Source organism: Scleropages formosus, chromosome 17 (assembly GCF_900964775.1).
Source record: "Scleropages formosus chromosome 17, fSclFor1.1, whole genome shotgun sequence".
NCBI lineage: Eukaryota > Metazoa > Chordata > Actinopteri > Osteoglossiformes > Osteoglossidae > Scleropages > Scleropages formosus.
The window spans coordinates 9,686,036-9,709,045 of record NC_041822.1 but is presented as its reverse complement, the minus strand read 5'-3'; the positions used below and the strand labels follow the sequence as shown (position 1 = coordinate 9,709,045).

At 39.7% G+C, this 23,010-nt stretch overlaps 1 protein-coding gene across 1 annotated transcript in view; it reads left to right on the top strand.

Annotated features, from left to right (window-relative positions):
• LOC108938470 (astrotactin-2-like) overlaps window positions 1-23,010 on the top strand; it is a 218,420-nt gene that overhangs the window by 48,392 nt on the left and 147,018 nt on the right. Inside the window, exon 3 of the mRNA XM_029259528.1 lies at window positions 15,199-15,619. Coding sequence (XP_029115361.1) covers window positions 15,199-15,619 — 421 coding nt within the window. The remainder of the gene's footprint in view (window positions 1-15,198; window positions 15,620-23,010) is intronic.

Here is a 23,010-nt window from a genome sequence, read left to right as displayed (position 1 = left end):
GGCAATAAGAGACTGTACTATTTCAGTTGAGGGAGAGCTCATCATCTCAATACAGAGTCTAATTGCTGTTTGCCTAAATGAGCTCAGGTGCTTGGATCAGCCAAATTGGACCAGTCTCCTGCAGAAGGTGCTACTCTGCTTAGCCAGGTTGGGAGGCACAGGGGAGAGTCTCTGTCCATGATGTCTAACGGTGTCTGTAGAGACCTTCTCTCTGTACCAAAGAGTCAAAGTGTAATTCCCAAAACTGAACCAGGCTTCCTGATTAGACTATTTAATTTACTGTACAAAATTATGGAAGATTTCACAACATAATGAAGAAAGTTTACTTCAAAAAAAACTGGGAAATTATGAACTCTTTGTGTGGCTGGGGTGGCAGCTACATGGCCAGGCACTGCACAGCAGTTTTCCCCAACAAAACAGGTCTTTTTCTTAAACAGAAGACAAGTCAAATAAGGATGTGGCCCAAATCTAGATGCTCCGGAGGCTTACTACACTCCCCAGAACATCACTTCTGAAATCATGAGGCCAGCTGCTTTAAAGTCCTTAATGATCACCCTCAACTGGCAGCAGCTGGCTGTCATTATTCTATAAGAGTAGGGGCAAGTAGCTGGGAGCTGTCCACCTGGCTGCACCTGAGACCAGCTCATGCTGAAATTCCGTAACGCAAGTGTTCGTAATATGGAGTGCCAAAGTACATTATTATCAATGTAGCCAATCATCTTTATTATTTTTCAATTTTAGTATAGTGAAAATTGTGCATACATGCATGAATGTGTGCAAGTGTGTGTACACAAAAATAATCGTGTGTTCTGACACTGTGTATGTGTATCCTCTTAGCCATCGTTTCCATAATCAGGACATTTCCAACAGAAATGTAGCAAACAGGAGTAGAACCTTTGAACTAATAGGGAACCTGCTTTACTTGCATTTTTTGTGCTATATCGTGTCATAATTCTAATTCTGCAAGATAAATTGCAGCCTCTGTGGGCGCAGTTAGTGTGTTTCCACTAACCTTGCTTATGTATGCTGGAAATTAAGAGTCACATTGGAGAAGGTGACGAAATAACATCACATATCTCAGGAAACACAGGTTTTGCTTTAACAGGAAGGAAAGGAAAAATGCCATTAATACCAACCAATGTGATTCTCCCCAACCAAATCTCATTTTTATCAGCTATATTACTACCCTCTTTTTATGACTTATTCCATATTTAGTATTAAATCTTAATGACATATTTATGCTGTACAATGTTATATGCACAACACTTTTTTGCAATCTCCTGTATTTCGTACATTTGGCTGGCTGTAAGATATAGTAGTACATATACAGCCAGGCTTCAGAACATGATTCTGCATCAAATGAAGCAAAAATTTGAACACACTCATTTAAAACAGTTGTGGAACCTGACATTTTTTTTTCCTGAGAAACAGATTCAAAATTGAACCTAATAGTAGCTGTTTGTTTACAGCTACTGTAGAAGCAGTCTGTTACTGAATTAGGTTTCAGCAGTTTTTTGCCATACAGATTTTGTTTTGGAGGATAAAATAATTATGTGCAAGAACCATATATTAAAACACAATTTGATTATAGCTTAATAATACACACACACACACATTTTCTGAACCGCTTGTCCCATACGGGGTCACGGGGAACCGGAGCCTACCCGGCAACACAGGGCGTAAGGCCGGAGGGGGAGGGGACACACCCAGGACAGGATGCCAGTCCGTCCCAAGGCACCCCAAGCGGGACTCGAACCCCAGACCCACTGGAGAGCAGGACTGTGGTCCAACCCACTGCGCCACCACACCCCCCAGCTTAAAAATACTTAAAAAAAAAAAAAAAAAAAAAAAAAGACTAAAATAGACCATGTACTTTTTAAGCAATAGTTTCCAATACTGCTTGACATGATAAAAATGACTGATATGTGTTTGATATTGACTTTTTTATTTTAAAAGATTACAGTTCTGTAAAAAAGGCATCCCCCTCCGCACAACAGATCAATAGATGACAGCAAAAGGAAAGTGAATGTAGAAAAAGGTCAAGCCTTATTGATCTGTTTTCTACTGAACCATGGTGGAACACCGACCCACGTGTTGAGGTCTGTCAGTTCACAATGGAAGCCAGATTCTGGCTTGGTAAATAATGGGAGAGCTGTAGCTGTGTTCCCTTTGAGGACAAAGAATTTAAACTTAGACTTTTTTTTGTCTTAAAGCTATTAGTAATTCTTGTGAGTGATATGAGGCACGACAAATATGTGTTCTGTGCTTGTGACCAGTTATTTATCATTAAATGTATTTGTCTTCTCTGACTGAGCAAGGACTTCAAAGTGTTGCAAAACCTTAATCTTGTTTGCATTTAGTTTTACTGCTGAAACCATGTTAGAGATTTTTCAAACCACTTTCATAACACTGAGAAATAACACCGTCTACTGAATATACCAAGACTTGTTATGTGCCTCTTTGTGTTGTAAAAATGGTAGTGATTTAGCACTCTGACACCTCAGATCTCAGAGCAGTTGTTTTCAGCCCTGTGGTATTGATATCTGTTGAAATTCTGTAATGATCTCCGATGTAAGGTCTTTGTTGTTATGTGAAATTAGCCTGAATTTGAACCTAATTTTTGGTCCTGAAGTAGTAGAAGCACCGCCAGGACTCTCCCATACCATAATTATATCACAGGTTTTATACTTTAAACCCTCATTTTTATGGACCAGATTCAATTGATTTTGGGTTTAAGGGGCAAAGTTCTGCGCTCCGTATGCCTGTAGTTCCCCATCATTTTCCCATTTTTAGGTTTACATAATACGGATTAAGAAGATTTGCAGCTTACAGCAAAGGTAACTTAGGACAAAGTTGTTTGAATGAAAGCCTGACATAAGTTGAGAGCAACCCATGCATAGATTGTTTTCTTGCAAAAGTGGGTAGATAAATTATTATTTTTTTGTATTTGATGAATGAGGGTGTGGTGGCACAGCGGGTTTCACTGGTGCTCGCTGTATGGCGGGTCCTGTGTTCAAGTCCTGCTCGGGGTCTCTTGTGATGGACTGGACCAATTCTAATATATCTGCAATAGAAAAAGTTATACTAATACATTCTTCTGGAATGATAGATGCTGCAGGGGAAAAAAAAACATGCTAATTTAGTCCAGTAAATGAGTGAGGCAGAGCATGTATATTTTCTATTGGTAATATGGTTCTGAGATGCTCTAGGCCACCACAGCCCTGACATGGACATACCGTTACACAAAGTGAGATTCAGATATTATGTTTACCCACACGCGTATGCGAATCTCACTAATCAGATATGGAATAACACAGCACCACACACACACTTTCGGAACCACTTGTCCCATACGGGGTCGCGGGGAACTGGAGCCAACCTGGTAACACAGGGCATAAGGCCGGAGGGGGAGGGGACACACCCAGGACGGGACACCAGTCCGCCGCAAGGCACCCCAAGCAGGACTCGAACCCCAGACCCACCGGAGAGCAGGACTGTGGTCCAACCCACTGCGCCACCGCGCCCCCAAAACACAGCACCGGGAAAACTTTAAGTTGCAAGATTAGACCTTGGATAAATATTGCACATAGTTTATACATGTAGGAATTAATTAGATTGTCTGTAGAATGGACTGAATGGAAACATTACATGTTAATCAGAGAGGAAGTAATGGGAAATAGAAATGTTTAAAGTCTCTGAAGGCTAAGGTGAGCCATCACAAAAAGCACTTTTTGCAATGAAAAGATGTATCAAAATATGTCTGTCATTGACAGTAATTTGTCCCTGGATAAAACATGCTGTAGTCTCGCTTCATTATTAATTCATTTCCTGGTGTTCCGATGTTAGAATGTGTTCTGCTCGAAATCTAAGTTATTATACATCAGCACTTCTGAGGTGCAGCTATTGAAGTGACAGCTACAAAATTCTCATAACATATGTAGTACAAAATCTGTCTTGAACGGTGGGAAGAAAATGTCTAAGTTTTCACCTCACACTGTTTAAATATCCTGGAAGTGTTAAGTTTAGTGTTTTTTTTTTCTTAACACTTCCATCAGTGTAGGCATAGTGTGAATGGAGTTCATGTGCTGTGGATATTTTCATGGTGGAGTGCAACTTCTGTACAGAATCATTACATTCCATTAAAGTTGTTGGAAATGGGGTCAGCGGTGCAGAAATTTTTTTGTACACCTAGGCAATACCGTAGTACATTACGAGTGTGGTTTATCAATTCACGGGTTTCATGTTTTTGCAAATGTGTGTTTACAAGAAATAAAATACAAGTGAACAAGTAAGATGTGGACATACAAATTGTTGATCAGAAGGCACAATAACTAAGGTTATCTTACTTAATAACGAAAGAGACATGTTTCAACACTTTTACAGCAGCAGCCAATTCTAGATGAATTTTTTGAAGTGTGGACTGTAGTAGTCTCCTGTGACTAAAGACATGTATACAGTGTACATGAGGGTTTCATATGTATGGATACAGTCAGTTTTTTTCAACAAGTATTTAGTCCATTCAATGCACAAAACACTGTAATTAGGCACTTTGCTGTTACTGCTTGCTGTGTCCTATGCACCTATGATGGCAGCATATGTGAATTTGCCATACCTAAAATGTGTTTGGCTCCTGACAGTAATGAAATATGTTTACTACAGTGATACTTGAGCCAAAAAAATCTGACGAAAGTAAGTTGCTGTATAGAAATAAGGTAAGGTAAGTAGAAAGAAGGTTGAATAGAAAAAACATATAGCATAATGGTCTATATTATGCATACATACATATGTACATAGTGGCAAGTGTGTGTGTGTGTGTGTGTGTGTGTGTGTGTGTGTGTGTGTGTGTGGATAAGTGAGGTCCTGGAAACTGCCAAACGAAGACTCACAGCTCTGTCTGCTAGGCTGAAAAGATTCACTAGAGAAGCATAGGCCAGGAAAATAAATGGTCTGTTCTCCAAAGAACCATCTAGAGTGTACTCCCATCTGCAAAGGAACCACAGCATAAGAGCAGACCCACCCAATTCTGAGACTGAGCAATACTGGAAGGATATATGGGACAATGATGCTTCGCATAACATCAATGCCCAGTGGCTGGTGGATCTGAGAGCAGCAACCTCCCAAAACAAGAACCAGTCATCGTCACAAAAGCAGACATCCAACAGCAAGTCTCAAGTATGAAGAGCTCACTCCTCCTCACCATTTCCCTTTCCCCTAGCCTGAGCATGCCACACACACGTACTGGCTGAAGATGCTAACTATACTCCATAAACGCCTGGCAGCACAAATAATTGAGCTGCTAACATCAGGGTCTCAGCCGGGGGGGCGAGGGTTAGTGAGTGTCAGAGCCGCTATCAAGGATGAATCAAGGAGTGTCCAAGAGTATATCAGGAAGATAGTCCCCCAGGACAAACTGCTAACTGAGTACCTCAGGCAGCAGAAGACAGAGGATGATGAGGAAGAAGAGGAGACATCACGGAAGGCCAAGCCCCTCCACGGGCTCTACCATCGACAGATAGAGGGAGTGACTGACATAAAGAAATCCTATCTGGAAAAGGTTGGTCTGAAGGACAGCGCAGAGACTCTGATCATGGCAGCACAAAAACAGTCCCTAGCACTAGATCCATAGAGGCCAGGGTCTACCATAGCAGACATGACCCAAGGTGCAGATTGTGCAAAGATGCCCCTGAAACAGTCCAGCACATAGTAGCAGGGTGTAAGATGCAAGGTGAGACAGCATACACTGAGAGTAGCTAAGATGGTGTACAGTAACATCTGTGCAGAATACAGACTGGAAGTTCTGAAGTCCAGATGGGAGATACCACCAAAGGTGGTTGAAAGCAGCAGAGCTAAAGTTGAAGTGAACTTCAAGTTACAGACTGACAAGCAGTGGCTGGCCAACCATCTAGACAAGGTAGTGGTTGACAAGGAGGAGAAGAGGGCAATTGTGATAGATGTAGCAATCCCAAGTGACAGCAATATCAGAAAGAAGGCACATGAGAAGAATGAGAAGTATGAGGGGCTGAAAGAAGAATTGGAACGGATGTGGAAGGTGAGGTCCAGAGTGGTCCCATTGCTAATAGGAACACTTGGGACTGTGACCCCAAAACTGGGAGAGTGGCTCCAGCAGATTCCAGAAACAACATCCGAAGTCTCTGTCCAGAAGAGTGCAGTCCTAGAAACAGCTGAGATACTGCACAGAACCGTCAAACTCCAAGGCCTCTGCTAGAGGACCCAAGCTTGAGGAAGACACCCACACCACCCCATGTGGGGGTGAGATGGAGATTTATTTTCTCTATATTTTATTTATATATATATATATATGTATATATATATATACACATACACACACACACACACACACACACACACACACACACACACTGCCTGAAACCGCTTGTCCCAGGGTCACGGCAAACCGGAGCCTAACCCGGCAACAGAGGGCGCAAGGCTAGAGGGGGAGGGGACACACCCAGTACGGGACGCCAGTCTGTCACTAAGCACCCCAAGCAGGGCTCAAACCCCAAGCAGGACCCAGTGAAAGACCACTGCGCACACACACACACACACACACACACACACACACACACACACACACACACACACACACACACACACAGTATAAAAGTGACTGTGTGTGGCTACCCTCCGATGGTACCTCTGTGGCTCTGTGACCCTAACCAGGGCAAGCAGTTAATGAGAATGTGTATGTATTGCAAACTGTTTGCTGCTCTTTCCCTTCACCGCAAGAATGCTTGACAAATGAAAAGCATTTCATGCATTCAGTTCCTATAGAACTCTGAACCTTTCATAGATTTTACCATTTTTAAGATCAGGGAGTTGGGAGTGGCCCTTTAACTACTGTGACTACGGGTATCTTGTTATGGCCTAAATCAATAACCCTCTCTGGAGACTCATTATGAGATTTTTCAGCCACCTGAATCTTCTAAGCCTCTGAAGAGAGCTTTAGATATCTGCAAAAGATTCTAGGTTTAAAGTCAAAGAATACTAAGGTCTCATGCTGCCCTCATCTATTCTCAGGTATAGATTACCTTATTATTTGGTCAAGTTAACAAAAGTAGTTTTTGGGTAACTGCCAGAGGTGTGTAATTAGCCAAAATAATTGTTGTGTTCTACTATAATTCTAATAAAAGCAAGGACCAAGGACATGAAATGGTTGGAGCTCCATGGACAGAAATTTGAAGTGTCTACCTTTACAGTGCTTTACAGTGTGTTTGTCTGTGTGTGTTGCAGTACTGGTGGGAGAAGACATGATTGCCTTAAATGCCTTTTAGTGGACTCAATTGAATGTATTGCACACCTTTTTGTTTGTATGTTTAAGCAACAAAATATATAGATATGAACAATATCCATAAAGATAAGATATTGTCTTTAAAGTCACCAGAGTATATGCTTTTACACCATGTTGCAAATATCATGTCTAATTATGGTTTGCTCTTTAGCTACAGGGAAAATCTGTGCTGTAAGACACATTTGTAGATAACTTTATCCCCAATATAGTGGTTTAATTGGGTGTGATGCCTTCATAAGCTGCCAGAACAGCTTTGGTGCACTTCAGCATAGATTCAAAAAAAATATGTCTGTAGTATTACTCAAGGGAATTCTGCAGTTCTGAATATATGTCTTTGTGATTGCTCCAGAGTGTCCCAGAGGTGTTCATCTAAGTTAAGATAGGGTGACTTGGGCATCCATGGTGTATGGTTTTCATCCTTGTCATTCAAACTGTCCTGTCACTACCTGTGCAGTGTGGCTGAGAGCATTGCCATCCTGGAAGATAGGACAGAGATGCTTCATCATAGGATGGACATGACTGCTTAAAATTTGTATTTATTGGTGTTTATCTTACCCCCTATGAGAATCTGTAGACCTAAACCATGCAGGAAAAATACAGCTCATACCATATTGAAGCCATGATGTCTACTGTTGTCGAGTATTTGGGGCCTGAGAAGATATGTTGTTGTACAGCACACTTGTGCTATTTTATACGATTTGATGAGATGATTTGATGAGAATGAAGATGGCTTGCCTGACCTTTCCATTGCTCAGTAGGCAACTATTTCCATTCATTGCACCCAGTCATAATATCCCTCGCTGTGGAGTTCTCAAAAGGCTGAAAAGACAATTCTTGTTCCTGCCATACGTTGGCATTTGCAGTCAAATAGTTAAGAGCTGCTCATGAATTTTCTTTTCTCCTCAAATTAGTCAACAATATTGACTGACTTTAATGAATATTCTTTAATCACTGGTATAACTCCTTCCTATCGCTTTATTTAGATTTTTGCAAACTGTTCTTCCTTACATTCACATATTTCGGATGAATTGGTAACTTTGAGTTGTGTATTTGTGCATGTGTGTGTTACACTGCTCTGCTGTATAAATGGGTGTCTGATTCCAGGGAGTTTAGTGTATTTAGCATTGTAAGTCACCTTGCATAAATAAAGCTAAAAACTACATAATAATCACTGTAAGTCACCCTTTTCACCTCCTTTAGCGTTGACTCAAATTAGCTTTTTCAGAACTCACTAGCTTCTCACTGATTCACTTGTACTGTGAGCCTGAACTGTGAATATTTTTAGCGATGTATTCAGTATTGACAAGAAATGCAGTTGTTTGGTTTGTTATTAGTTTAATCAAGTTATCTTTGCCAATTATTGTGACTTAGTTGAATAGACTAAATTTCATGAATAATTAATACAGACACATAGCTGACTCTACAGGATTCAGAATCTTTTTTCTTGCTAGTGCTTATAGGATGGTGTTCTGACTGAAAATAGTATTGAACATAAGTGCTGGAAACTCTATTAAGGATTGCTTGAGGTGGCCTAGTTTATGCAAACCCGCCATGGAACATGGCTGTGCTAAACCTCTCAGGGTTTCCTACATTTGAGGATGGGGTCAGTCAGCCATGACGGCATCGCTCTGCCCTGCTAATCAATGTGGAGTTTCAGCATTGCTGGCAGTAATCCATGATTTATAACTGGTTTAAGGGTGTGTCCATACAACTCAAGATTCTCAGAATGTCTTCCAGCTGTTTCATCAAACTCTAAGACAAGATGTTGATACGGATGGGCTGCTGAGTTTTCTTTTGCACAGCAGGGAGTATTCTCTGAAAATTTTGTAATATTATAAATCTTTTCCTTTTGAAATGGGGAGGATAAACTGTAGATATTAAACCACTTACAGTCTTTAACAGAAGTAATAGTTCTGTAAAATATATATTTAGCAGTTGACACCAGGGGGTGCGGTGGCACGGCGGGTTTCGCCTGTGTCTGCTCTCTGGTGGGTTTGGGGTTTGAGTCCCACTTGGGGTGCCTTGTGACAGACTGGCGTCCTGTCCTGGGTGTGTCCCCCTCCCCCTCCCCCTCCCCCTCCAGCCTTGCTTCCTGTGTTGCTAGGTTAGGTTCCGGCTTGCTGCAACCCTGCTTGGGACGAGTGGTTTCAGTCAGTGTGTGTTTGACACCATACATTTAGAAAACTAAACATGTGAGAAATTAGGTAGACATTAAAATATGTTTTGAAGCATTCACACAGCTCCAGATATCCTGTTAGTTATAAGAAATCTTAGGAGCTTTGCTTCCTGAAAGTTAGGACACACACACACACACACACACACACACACACATTTTCAGAACCGCTTGTCCCATACGGGGTCACGGGGAACCGGAGCCTACCCGGCAACACAGGGCGTAAGGCCAGAGGGGGAAGGGGACACACCCAGGACGGGACGCCAGTCCGCCGCAAGGCACCCCAAGCGGGACTCGAACCCCAGACCCACCGGAGAGCAGGACTGTGGCTCAACCCACTGCGCCACCGCACCCCCTTAAGTTAGGACATTTTCAGTGAAATTTAATTACAAATAACCTCACCTGTTATTAATAAGTGATGTTATTAGACCTCTGAACAGTTTTTCTATATTGGTTTATCTCCAATTTGCTATTCATTCCTGCATTACCCACATTTTTACTCCTCAGGCCGACATACTTGTTTTATTCTTGTGCAATGATTATATCCCCAAAAGGCAGGTGTGTGGCATGCAGCCATGCTGCATACCTGCAAGTTAGTTTTATTCAATTAGCTTAAAGTGCTTGAGCATTCAGCATTGCCTAATCACTAGTTAACACTTGAGGTGGAACAAAGGGGATTTGCTTTTCTGCTGAAAGCAGTTTTGAGTCTTGACTCATTAAATAAGAGCACTTCAGCAGCACTTCAGCACTACAAAATGCCATCAATGAAGTAACTTACTTAACAACATGGAATACTTGGCAGAATTTCCTTGATGTGAAAATGATGTGGCATTCCTTTAAATAAAGTATTAATACTTATGGGGCATAATTTGGAGCAGCACGATGGCACAGCAAGTGCACCAGGGTGGTGCAAAAGAACGTGGGTTCAATCTGTGTGAAATTTACATGTTTGCCTTGTGTCTGCGTGGGTTTCCTCCTACGGTTTGGAGACATGCAGTTTAGATGGATCACTGACTCTAAATTGTCCAAAATGGGTGAGTTTGCATGTATGGAAACCCAGTAAAAGACAGGCATGCTGTCTAGGGTGTATCCCCCTCAGTTTTACACTGCATTACATTTTTGTACCGAACAGTTCAAGAATAGGTTTCAGATTGCCTTGACCCTGCTCAGGACAAGCAGTTACTGAAACTAAATGGATGGATAATATATAATTGTCACACTTAGACACAGACATGAAATAGTGTGTGCACAGGTGTAGAGTTTGAAAATGTGTGTGTGTGTGTGTGTGTGTGTGTGTGTGTGTGTGTGTGTGTGTGTGTGTATACAGGCAGTCCCCAGGTGAAAAACGTCCAACTTATGTACAACCCATAGTTATGAACCACCCCCTTACTGACAGGAAGTGAATATTTTGGTCACCCTTAAGTAAGAGTCAATGAAAACATCACAATTAAGCCTTTTACATAAAGAATTTGAGTTACATACAATAATTCGTAATGACAAACGTGCGCTTTTTTGCGACATGCATGAAAACATTACACGTCTGCAGCTGTTTGTCTGCTCGTGGGCGGCGTGCGTGGGACCGAGGTAGGACAGACTTTGTTCTTTTCAGTCGGACCACGTTGCTGTTAAGTGTTTTGTGTGTTATTGTATTTGGATTTAATTTTTTTTGTTTTTACCCTCCTAACCATGACACCAAAGTGTGAATGTGTTGCAAGTGATGGTGATGCATCCAAGAAAAGGAAAATGATCATGACTGAAACTAAAGTGGAAATAATAAAGCTATTGGAAAAAGGTGAAATGCCACTGAACGATGAAAAAGGGAACATTAAAGTTTCTTTAATGTTTTGCACGCATGCACACGCATACTCTCACTCTCTCTCTCTATTATAAATACTGTAGTTGTCACCACCACGCCCTGCACCTCAACCAGCGGCTTCACTTGTAGCACTCAGTTATAAAAGACCCTTCTTCCCAATTGTGGAATCTCAGTCCATACAACCGTCCTCTCTGCGTTCTCAAACCCGTTTTGCTTTGCTCTTCCAAGTCCTGTCCCTCATCGTTCCCCAGTCCCGTTCCACATCTCTTTGATAGCGACCCCCGCCTTGTCCCTCGGCCATGATTTTGGATCCTTGTCTCAGTTTAGTTCACTGATCAACTGACCATTCGCACGTCCCCGACCACGAGAACACGTCTCGTCTTTTGGCTCTAAATAAACGGTCCTGCGCTAGGGTGCAGCCTCCTCTGTTCATCATGACAGTAGTAATATTTCTTCTTATTATTATTATTATTATGTTTTAGTTTATCCAGAAGTGTTTCTGTAATGTTTTTTATGCATAGAAGGGTACACGATATACTATATACTAAGACAAACATTTGACAAAGTGACGTTAGATACCCACCACACCTAACTGTTCTGACCTTACGTCAAAATCCGACTTAAAGATAGAATAAGGAACGAAACTCGTTCATATTCTGGGGACTGCCTGTAATACCTTTCTAGACAAGGAATGCATTGTAATAAGTAAAAACTGTTTTTTTTTTTTTTTTTTGGCTTGTTGAGACTGAGCTTCTGAGACCACTTGCTACAGTATTTGTTTGTCTTGACTTATGGAAGCTCATTACACTTAGAGGAATTGGGTTAAGGAACTTTATAAGGGGTGGAATGAGGAAATGATTAAGGGGGAGGCTTCCAGCAGTGGTGATGGTGGGGGCAGGGGGTGATAAAACATCTGGATTTATTGCCAAGGTCATTATTTGTCATTAAAAAAGCTAGGGCACTAAAATTAATTAGAACAGTGATCAAGAATTCCATTTTTATTTAACATTCACATTTATTTTTAACACTACTTTTTGGAGAAATTATTTGCTCCCCTGCAATATTTCATATAAGGCTTAAGTTTTTAAGTTCTGAGCAGCAAAGGGAAAAAAAATATATTTCATGAAATTGTCCACATTATCAGTATTGTTTGAAAACATGGTGTCACTGCATCCATTTACTTACTATTTAGCTTTCAACAGCTAGCAAGAATTGTAGCTTATTATGCATACAATTTTAGAGTAATTTTATGGTAAAACCATTTTTGAATAAAGATTGGCATAAGCAAATATTTTGAATATTATTGTTACCTTTTTTTCTGAAACAACTTACATACTAGTTTTGATTCTTCGTCATTTGATTATTTTTACTGTGCAAATTAAATCCGTTGTTGACTTGGTGAGTGCTGCTCTGTAAATGGTTACATACAGTTAGGCTTTGTGCTCTCAGACTAAATCTTTAACATCGTCATGAGTCATCACCCTCAAATTCCCCGACATTATCACTTCAAATACTGTGCAGTCTATGTTAAGCATGTAAGATATTATATCTGTTTTTATTATTATATACTTGAACTTTGTTATTTATATATGCAATAATGAGTTGGTTTAAATTTTACGTATGTTACTGTTGACTGGCTGGGTTGATGTTCCCTATGGAGAAGTAAACAATCCCTTTCTATTCATAGCACATCAAGGTTATGATACAGAGATTGGAGAGCAGGAGATAATCTGGTTTTATGTGGGCTCACTGACATGTTGGCAAAACACCCAGTTTATCATGATCATGTAATGTGGTCCCTGGTGCTGGAGAAACGAGGAACTTTCCAGGGAGTGGCCCACAATGCTTTTCAGCTTTAATTCTAACCTCACCCCTGCAGTCTGTTCATTATTGGATGTGAAATCCCTCCCCACTGGATCATTTTCCTCCTTCATCTCATTGTGAAATAATGCACAAGAGCAAATGAGGAGTAAAGCTTTGTTTGAAATTGCATTCAATTGCCCAGCTTTGGGCAGGGAAAGCACAGGTCCTGGGTTTATTGCTCAGTTAAATTATTTCTTTGCTGCAGTGATTTTGAACATAGACCTCCACTGTTACTTTGCTCTATTCACCGATCTTACCATCCTTTTTGAACAACCGCTTATTCAGTTAAAGTCACAGTGATCAGGAGCAAGTTACCAAAGGCATAGTTTCCATTTTCCATTTTTCATTTACATTTTACATGCCTTTAGCAGGTGTTGCTGATCTTATCCCATTTCCATATCTATTATTGATTGTCCGGTTCAGGATTGTAGTGTTCCAATTCCTATTCTCAAAATATAGCGTATGAAGCAGGTTATGCCCAGCACAGCCCCACCTGTACCAGTTTAACTCATGTTTAATTCCACATTAGTTACAGAAGGTAGATTCCAGCTCTCTGGACATTGGGTGCTTTAAGTAACTGCTGGGTGACCAGCTAAGAAGACAGAACGACTTCCTGCTCTGTTCCCTGGTGACCATTATGCTCTGTACTGCTTGCCTGCATTTCCTCGATGAAAACAGAGCATCTTAGTATGGAATCATCTTTAAATTAATTTTGTGAATGTACAGCTTGCGATGGTTAATTTTTCGAGGAAGTTCCAATGAAGTACTGCTTCTCCGCTTTCTTATAACGAGAATAAGTGAGGAGCCATTTTCAATATGAATCCCACTGCCTACAGTTTATCCCAGAGGCATCTTATCTCATTTACACTGGAATTACAAATGATTTTAAATTGTTTACAGAATGCAGAATGCATCAGTAGCTCAGGGGCTTTGGTGGTGAGTCTGTGAGAACATTGGGATTGACTGTAAAGACATTGGTAAAGAATTGTAATTTAAATGTTCTTCACATGCTCCTTGTGCAAGGTTGGGAGATCTGTTGCATTCTTCTCAAAGTATAAGTTTCTCAAAGAAAAGCCACATATGTCCAGTGTGTCCTTATATGGGGCAGAGGTGATAACATGGTTGGACAAACGCACAAGGACAGTAGATCTCCAGAACAAAAAAGAGCTCTACTACCACATTACAACTCAGCCAAACACACTGGGGTGCAGTATATATTTTTATGGATTACTCATCAATAAACAAGCTTCAGTCAAATATCTTTTACTTTTCACATTTGCACATCGTTGGGCTCATATGCATGTATGTGTATATAGGCATAACAAATTCCTATGTTGACAAGAGGTGTTGTCTTTTACTACCGTAGACATATACATAAAATTGAGAATGTATAATGATTGTTATTTTTTTCTTTTCAAAGTCACTGCATCCAATTTTAAGATCTGTGGTACCCATAATGACTAATAAAACATGTACCCCCCAGGATTCATGGTGGTGCTAAAAAATAATTCTATCACCTTCTGTCCCTCTGAGCATATACACAGATAAACACCAGGAAAATTAAACAATGCCAGGTGTTACTGATTGGAGATGAATTGATTGGCAGGGCTGTTTCAGTCTACCTGTTATACCTGTTACAGCCGTGAGCTTGTAAATGTGAATCAGATCAGTCAGACACCTAAAAAAAACTTGAATATAATTTTTTCTGAATTTGTGACAAGGAGATATACGGATATAAAGAATTGTCTGATTGAATGCATCTTTGTTCCTGGTGCTACATTAAATTGTTGTTCTTTGCCATTTATATTATGTTGGTAGTAATAGGAATTTTATTTCATGATTATGTGTGTGTAGTAATATAAATTATATTGATAGTATATCATCTCTTTAAGATTTAGTACAATTATTCCTTTCAGGCTTGCCTTCGCACTTTTTTTTCTGATTATGAAATATACCACTTTGTGTGTCATTTTTCCTGTTTGTTCCATGTGTAATATCTGTAGATTAACTACAACGTTTGTCTCTACTATGTCTCAGGGAGGCCTGATTGCCTTACTGCTGCTGGTCCTACTGTTTACCATGGTGGTGTACGCACGCCGCCGCTGGTGTGGCCAACGCCGTGTGCCCCAGAAGAGTGCCAGCACTGAGGCAACACATGAAATCCACTACATCCCTTCGGTGTTACTAGGCCCTCAAGCCCGTGACAGCTTCCGCAATGCTCGCCTGCAGCCGCAAGACACTGCCGTCACCGTGCCCATCCGTGAGACGCCCATCCTTGATGACTACGATGGTGAGGAAGATGAGCAACTGAGCCGGCATGCAAGTCAGCTGCATGACCACCTTTGTGGCCGACCAGTCGATTGCAAGAGGGAGGAGAACTTCGGTAGCCAGGTGACACGCACCATGGATAGCTTATGCAAAGGGGAGGAGAACCATAAACGCAGCCTGGACAAGGGAGGTGAGTCTGCTGTATACATAATCTAGTCAATTTCTTTTAGTGATCACACTCAAGCGGCCAGCTTTTGTTTCTAATTGTGTCAGTGTTGGTTAAATACAATTCGCAAAAGAGCAAGATAAAATACATTTATTGATTTAAACAAATCCTTACTTTACGATTTTTCAGATGTTGTAGTGTTTTGCAATAATGGAGTATGATCCGTATTGCTGCTGCAAATCACGCTGATGGCTCTGTTAAGGATAAATTATTGTTTCTCCTGCTGTTGTGGGATAAAATAAAAATGTCAGTATAGGTTATAGAACAAGACTGATAGCAGGAAGTTACAGAGATCCATTCATCACTCACTTTTGAAACCACTTAGCCAGGTGAGGTAGTTGTCGTTTTATAGGTAATTATGGAGGGTAGGTGTTTTGCCATCATTACTGAACGGGTGGTTAATGTGTATTAAAACTAGACACAACTACGTATAGTACTTTATTTCCTTAGTAGAGCCCTGTTTTTCACTGGATGTCATGTTGAAATTTTGAAATGGGCTGAAATGGGGCAACAGGAACAAAAGTATTAATGTGCATTTTTTACGAAGTTAACAATATTTACAGACATGAGAAATTCTTTTTTTTTCATATTTAAACTTTTCAAGGAGTTTGAAATGGTTACCTTTATTCGGTAATTTACTATTCATGTTGAAATGTTTCCAGTGTCAGTTTATGTTGTGCACTTCTGATGTCACTTTCAAAAATGCATTGTGAAGAGCAACTTGTATTACTTATGGCTGGGATATCTATGATGTGTTTATCATAGCAGAACAGCTTTATTTTGAAAAAGTAGCTCAGTCTATCCAGTAGATCCCCTCTTCTTTAGATATCTGAAATTATGGGAAATTTACTGTTGAAGACATTCTTTTTGTAGATCGTATTTTTGTGATCTTTTTTCCATTGCAGGAGCTCTGTAATTTCAGTGTTTGACAGGGACATTACGTTACATTAAGTCCTTATTTCCGTGCAGTCTGGTATTCTAATTCCGTGTGCAGTTTCAAAACCCACAGAGGAATGGTGGGTCAAACAGCAAATGTCAATTATGTATTTTAACTGCTATGATTCACTGACAAGTAGACATTGATCAGTAGCCCTACACAAATTTAAAATTGCAGCTGATGGTAGTTCTTAATTTTTTTTTTTTTTTTTTTTTCTTACCAGAAAATTATAGCTATTTTCTTATGATGGACAGGAGTTGATCCAGTGGTTGTGTGCTTTGTAGTAATATGACCTCTTCTTCTGAATGTACTGCGACAGTACTTCAAACGTATGTAAATTTGTCTTGGATTTGATATTCTGCTTGCCACTTTTAGCATTTGTTACTGCATAGCAATCATAGTAGTCATGGCTTTTGTGAATTTCTAGCTGTGAGTGGTTCTATCATGGCCTTGTGAGTTTCCTCTGAAAAATAATAGAAACAACCTGAGAAATCATCAGAAAATAATGACAAATCATCTTTTTTTTTTTTTTTTAATAATTTTTTGTGCTCTTGAAAACCAATCAAAATGGCTTTGATACTATAGTAGCAAGACTGGAAAACATTCCCCTGTCTTACAGTAAATTACTCCAAACTTTTAATCTGATTGAATGCATATCATGTAATTTTTACCTTATTATTTGCATGTTGTTAATTTAACGAAGCATATTTCCAGTTAGGAAGTAGAGACAAAGTAAGTATACCAGTTACAAATTATGCAGTTAGGTGAATTCCTATTGAAAGAAATTTGAGTTTGAAAAAGTAGCTCAGTCTGTCCAGTAGGTGTGCCCCCCCCCCCCACCTTGTTATCTGGAATTAATTAAATTTAGTCTTCAGGACATTTACACTGTATTTTTTGGGAATTCCTCATATAAAGGGCTATTCATTCTATGTAATCACTCAGGTGAATTTCCAGTGCAATAATTCATTCATCCATTCATTCATTCAGTCAGTCATTCCTGTATAAATGTCTTTGTGTCGATTTCCTCCCAATGTCCAGATACATGTTTCAGTTGCTACATTTTCCATAATGTTTATCGAAGAATGTCTGTAACATTGTTCTGTTGTATAAATGGGTAAATGTTTACATAGACTTTAAGGTAGTGTTTTTAGCAAGTCACATTTAATAAAGGTGTCAGCCGAGTACAACTTAATTATCATTGTACCTAGGAGAAGAACATTGACAATGTAAATGAACAAATGTAAATGTAAATGACTGGACTTGCCCAGAGGTACATGAAATCCTAGTTCACTCCACATAAATGCCCAACATCTGGACGTGAAGTGGACATGGACATTTTTTTAACTGTAATGTCCAAACACGGACGTGGGGTGCAATCATCTCAAAAGCAGAGTGAAAAAAAAACACTAGGGCAAAGTGTGAATTAGGAAATAAAGTACAGTGGTAACACAATGAACTCAGAACAAAGACATACACAAAATGTTCTGACAGTAAGTGAAATAGGTATATACACAAAGACAAGGTGTAGATGGAGTTGGAAAATGGGATCGGGACAGAATCACGATGGAAAGGCACAGACAGGACAAGAGCTCAGGACTGAAAAAGAAACACACCGGACCAGAACTCAGGTCAGTGACCACATATCACTAGGGAAATCATAGTAAAGCACTGATTGATAATCCACAAACCAGGGACATGACTTCAGCCTTTTTATAGCAGTGGGAGCCGGTCAATCGGGGCCAGGTGTGTTAATGCAATTAGACTGATGTAATGTGATGCATCTGGTGGATGTCAGGGATTCTCCCCTCCCTTGGTGCAGTGACAAAATGTAAAGGAATGCTTTGTAAACTGAAGAAGAGGTATTAAATACAACTTCTCATAAAGTTGCATTCTTGAAACTGAAATGGACATAGCTCAGTGTTTGACAATATGTATGTACAATAATTGGTTCTGTTATGGAGGAACCACAGTGTCCACCTTCTTTGTAGAGTAAGCAGATTTGGCAGTGAATAAGATACCCATTAAGGAAATAAATTGACCATGCAACAAGGCAAAATTTGTTTGCAGTGAAGAAGCAAAAAGGGTGTATTATAAGACATGGAAGAAGTTGGTTGTTCTTATATACCCCATTAGAGGATGGCTGAATGTACTTAAAAGAATAAATAAAAAATCTTCTCATTATGACACACTATACTCAAGTCGGTTTAGTACATATGCATAAACGAAGGTTATAAGTTCAATGTTTATAAATCTCATGTGAGCATCATTAGATTATATTTACATATTCTTTCACATATTTATCATGATGAGAATCAAGATGTTGAACAGCAGCTGATACATTTGGTATTAGTTATGTATTCCTCATTTACTTTTTTGTGCAAATGACCAGGTATAATGCACTGCAGTTTCTGTTTTCTTTCCAGGCACCTTTTGCTGATTTTAGGCTAAACAGTGAAACTTTACAACAGCAATCATAAAACACCGTACATAGTTTCTCAGACAAAGATCCTCTAAAACTGGAAAGACGATGATAAAAGGGTGCTGCAGCCTCAGCTTGAAGTAATCATTTTACAAACGTGTAAAAGGAGCCATGTGGGACTGCATGAGGAGGCAGGCCACTTAGAGGATGGATATGTGGGGAGGCTCCATACTGAGGCAAATAAATGAGATGTGAGGATTCCCAGGGAGTGAGTGGATTTTTGTTATCTACAAGCTATCTGCTCACACTGACCTCAGTGAGACACTCCCTGAAGTACAGTTTTTATTTATTTATATATTTATTTTAAACCTGGTTGGAGTGTGACTTGATGTCTTCCCAGTGGAACTGCACAAAGCACAAAAAGCCATGTGTGCAGATACTACCTGTGCGCAGACAGAAAAAAAAGAGAAGAAAATTCTCCAGTGGGTGTTCCCCATAGACAAAGACACTCTTCAGACACTCTTAGTGGAGAAGAGAAATTTATTAATGTATTTCTGTTAGGCTAGCCGCAAATAATTCACTTTGCATAGGACTAAAAACATTGATTTAGAGAGGTAGTCTTGTAGTCCTGCACTGGAACAGTTGATCGAATGGGTAACGTGTGACCTGTGTATTCATAATTCGGAAAAAAAAATTCCAAATTCAAGCTAAATTTCCACTGGCAGCCTTATAAGCAGGGCTGGCACAGATGGTGAGAGAGACTAATCCTGAAGCTGTTTGCACAAGAAGAGCTGAACACAGTCATAGGTCACAGCTGCAGATACAGCTGTTGCCTTTTCCAGATTTTCATCCAGTTGTTGAATTTAATCCCAAGATGGTTTTAGGTCAATGCCTCAAGCTATTGTCTTTTGTGGAGCAGTTCATGTCCCAGCAGAAAGAATGAGACTAGAAGAAGGAAGAATGTAAGAAATTATGAAAAATGGTCTTAGATAACATGGTAGTGTTTTAGGGTGATCCAGTTTTTCTTGTACTAAATACAAAAGTTATATTGTCACCACAAACGAATAAGTCATTTTGGCTCCTCTGCTAAAGCGGAAATAATACTTGGTTTCCAGGTCCTTCTTTATCTATATGTTTACACATTGTTTTACATTAACCTTTTTGTGATACAGTCTGGTGGTACACCGAGTTCTCACATTGTGAACATTTCGGCTGAAAAATTTCAGAAGAAAAAGAACTGAATTAATTACTACACTAACAGCTGCCCTCAGCCATACATTTTTTAAAATTTATTATAGCTATACCTGAGACTTGTATAGAACCTACCAATATTTTTGACAATATATAATAAAGCAAACTGAATGAAATGAATTTTTAAAAGGATTTTTTAGTCATTTTTAAGTACACTTCTACTGACACTTCAAGGTGGAATAGCTTGGGAATGTAAAAGTCCTGCAACTGAGCGAAATCCCATCCATAATGTTTCTTTCCACACATTGTCATGATATGGACAAAGAAAACTGTGGTGGACTGAAGTGCAGAGTTTATTTTGAGGTGATGAAAGTGAGAACGCAAACACTAAACACAACTGGACTGGGGCCATGAACCGATTGGAACATACAAAGGCAAGATAAAACTATTAGGGGCTTAATTCGGAGGGTAACGCGATGCAAGGTTCTGTAGCGGTTCTTTCGATTGTTCTTCTTTTACACCCCCGTTGTGCTGAAGTATATGTGCTGTGTGTGGAGGCAGTCAGTTTTGCTTTTATCAGAGGCACGCCTCCTGGAATTTTCCTCATACACTCCGTGTTTTCTGAAAAAAGGCTTTGTAAGAAAGTGACCTTATATGGATCAGTTATCAGTGAAAATGGTATAAATAAATGAAAGTCTTACAGCAAGTGTTTAATTTATTACTGCTTGAGCTGAGGTTTTTTACTGAAACTAGCTTGTGAATAAATGCAAGAATATCTGTATTAAGGTTTCGTTGACTGTAACAGATTTATAAACAAGTCAAATTATGAACAGATTTCTTAATTATCTTTCTAAGTTGAGTATCCAGTACATTTACTTCATGTTATTTTATGCCAGTCAGACCTTGAATTTCATGCAGTATTTAAAAACAAGCAAAGGATAAAGCAGAAATGGTGGAAGGTATATACAGTGCCTTCAAGTATTCATCCAGAATTTATTATTTCTCTAGTTCAGTCACTTTATACATAGAGGAGATATAAGCAATTTTATATAACATTAAAATGAAACATTTATGTAGTATTATTACTCAGTTTAAAAATAACCTAACTTGTACCAAATCTGTTCCATTGTTCTGTGTTGATTTGGAATCCTCCTGTGTTTAATTGTATTAGCAAAAAATTAACCCACGTTGTGAGATCTCACAACTGAAATTTCTGGTCACATGTGTTGCTCTCTCATGAAAATTAGATCACTCTCTGTTGCTGTTATTATGAGGTGGAAGCATAAGATGGTTATTAAAAAAGGTGAAGCCTTGGAGATTTCCAAGAACAAGGTAAGTTTTCTTTTAATGAAGTAGAAGAAGAAAATGTTTCACATTTCAGATTAGACCAAAATTGAGCCATTCTGTAAACCCAATACAAAAGGCAGTTGCCAGTGAATAAACCAAAAAGGCCAGTTAACACTCGATAACAGTTGCAAAGTTCATTAGTTTGAAGTGAACACTATCTACAATTCAGCAACAATATAAGCACTTACCAGATTAGACCTCTTGCGGAGAGTGGCTAGAGAGAAACCACTTTTGCAAGAGCCTGGAATTAAGTCATTCCTGAGATTTGCCAGAAGCAATGTGACAGAGCCTGAGACCTTTTTGGAAGAGGATTTTGGAGTTTTATGAGACTGAAAAACATTTCTTTGGCCTGAAAGCGAGGCATTATGTTTGGATCAAAACAAACACACTCCATCACCCGGGTTACACCATATCAGTTTTCAAGTGTGGGCTTGGCAGAATGATGCTGTAGATCATCAGAAGGAGTGAGAAACTTCTTACCATCAATAGGAAGATGAATGAGGCCAGAAACAGGACATTATGGCAGGAAACTGATTCAGTTGGTGAGATTTTTGTGTTTAGAATGATGATGACCCTTGAAGGTGACCCAAAACATGATAAAAACTACAATGGAGTGATTTAAATGCTAGACAATTTATTCAGAAGAGATACATTTGAAGCTCAGACTTGAATACTATTGACAAATCTATATTATGGCCTCAAAATGTCCACAAAAGTCCCCTGTCATCACAGCAGGGTACACTTCAGAGGTGGGCAGCCACTGATACATGGACCCCCAAAGGTTTATTTTTTCCCTTTCTTCGTGTAAGGGAGTTTTTTTGTCTTAGTTTTATCTCCCAACTGCCCATGAAGAAAATTATCTGATTTACTATGTGTAATTCTGGAACATTTACAGCAACCTTGGCGAGAAAGTTCTCCATAAACATAATTGAATTAAATCAAAGTCTATCTAATTAGAATTTCAACAAATTTGCATGGAGGAATACAGAAAAATGCAAAAATATAAATTCAAAGCATAGACATAGTCACAAATCTATGTTTGCTCCTGAAGGCAGGGACACTTTGGGGAAAAAAGTTGCAGAATAAAAATGCTTTGCAGGCACATTTGTAAAGCTGTAATAAAGCACAGCGGAAACCACAGGATTCACAGAATGTTGGAATGTTGCCTTTTGCCATCTCCTCTTCCAGGCCTACAGTCTCAGTTGGACAGATTCAGTTTTTAACCCAAGTCTTTAGGAAAGAATGTATATTATTTGGAGATAATTGTTTCAGTTTGGTACCCAACTAGGAGGTGCGATGGTGCAGTGGGTTGGACCAGGTCCTGCTCTTCGGTGGGCCTGGGGTTCAAGTCCCGCTTGGGGTGCCTTGTGATGGACTAGCGTCCCGTCCTGGGTGTGTCCCCTCCCCCTCTGGCCTTACGCCCTGTGTTGCCGGGTAGGCTCCGGTCCCCCGTGACCCCGT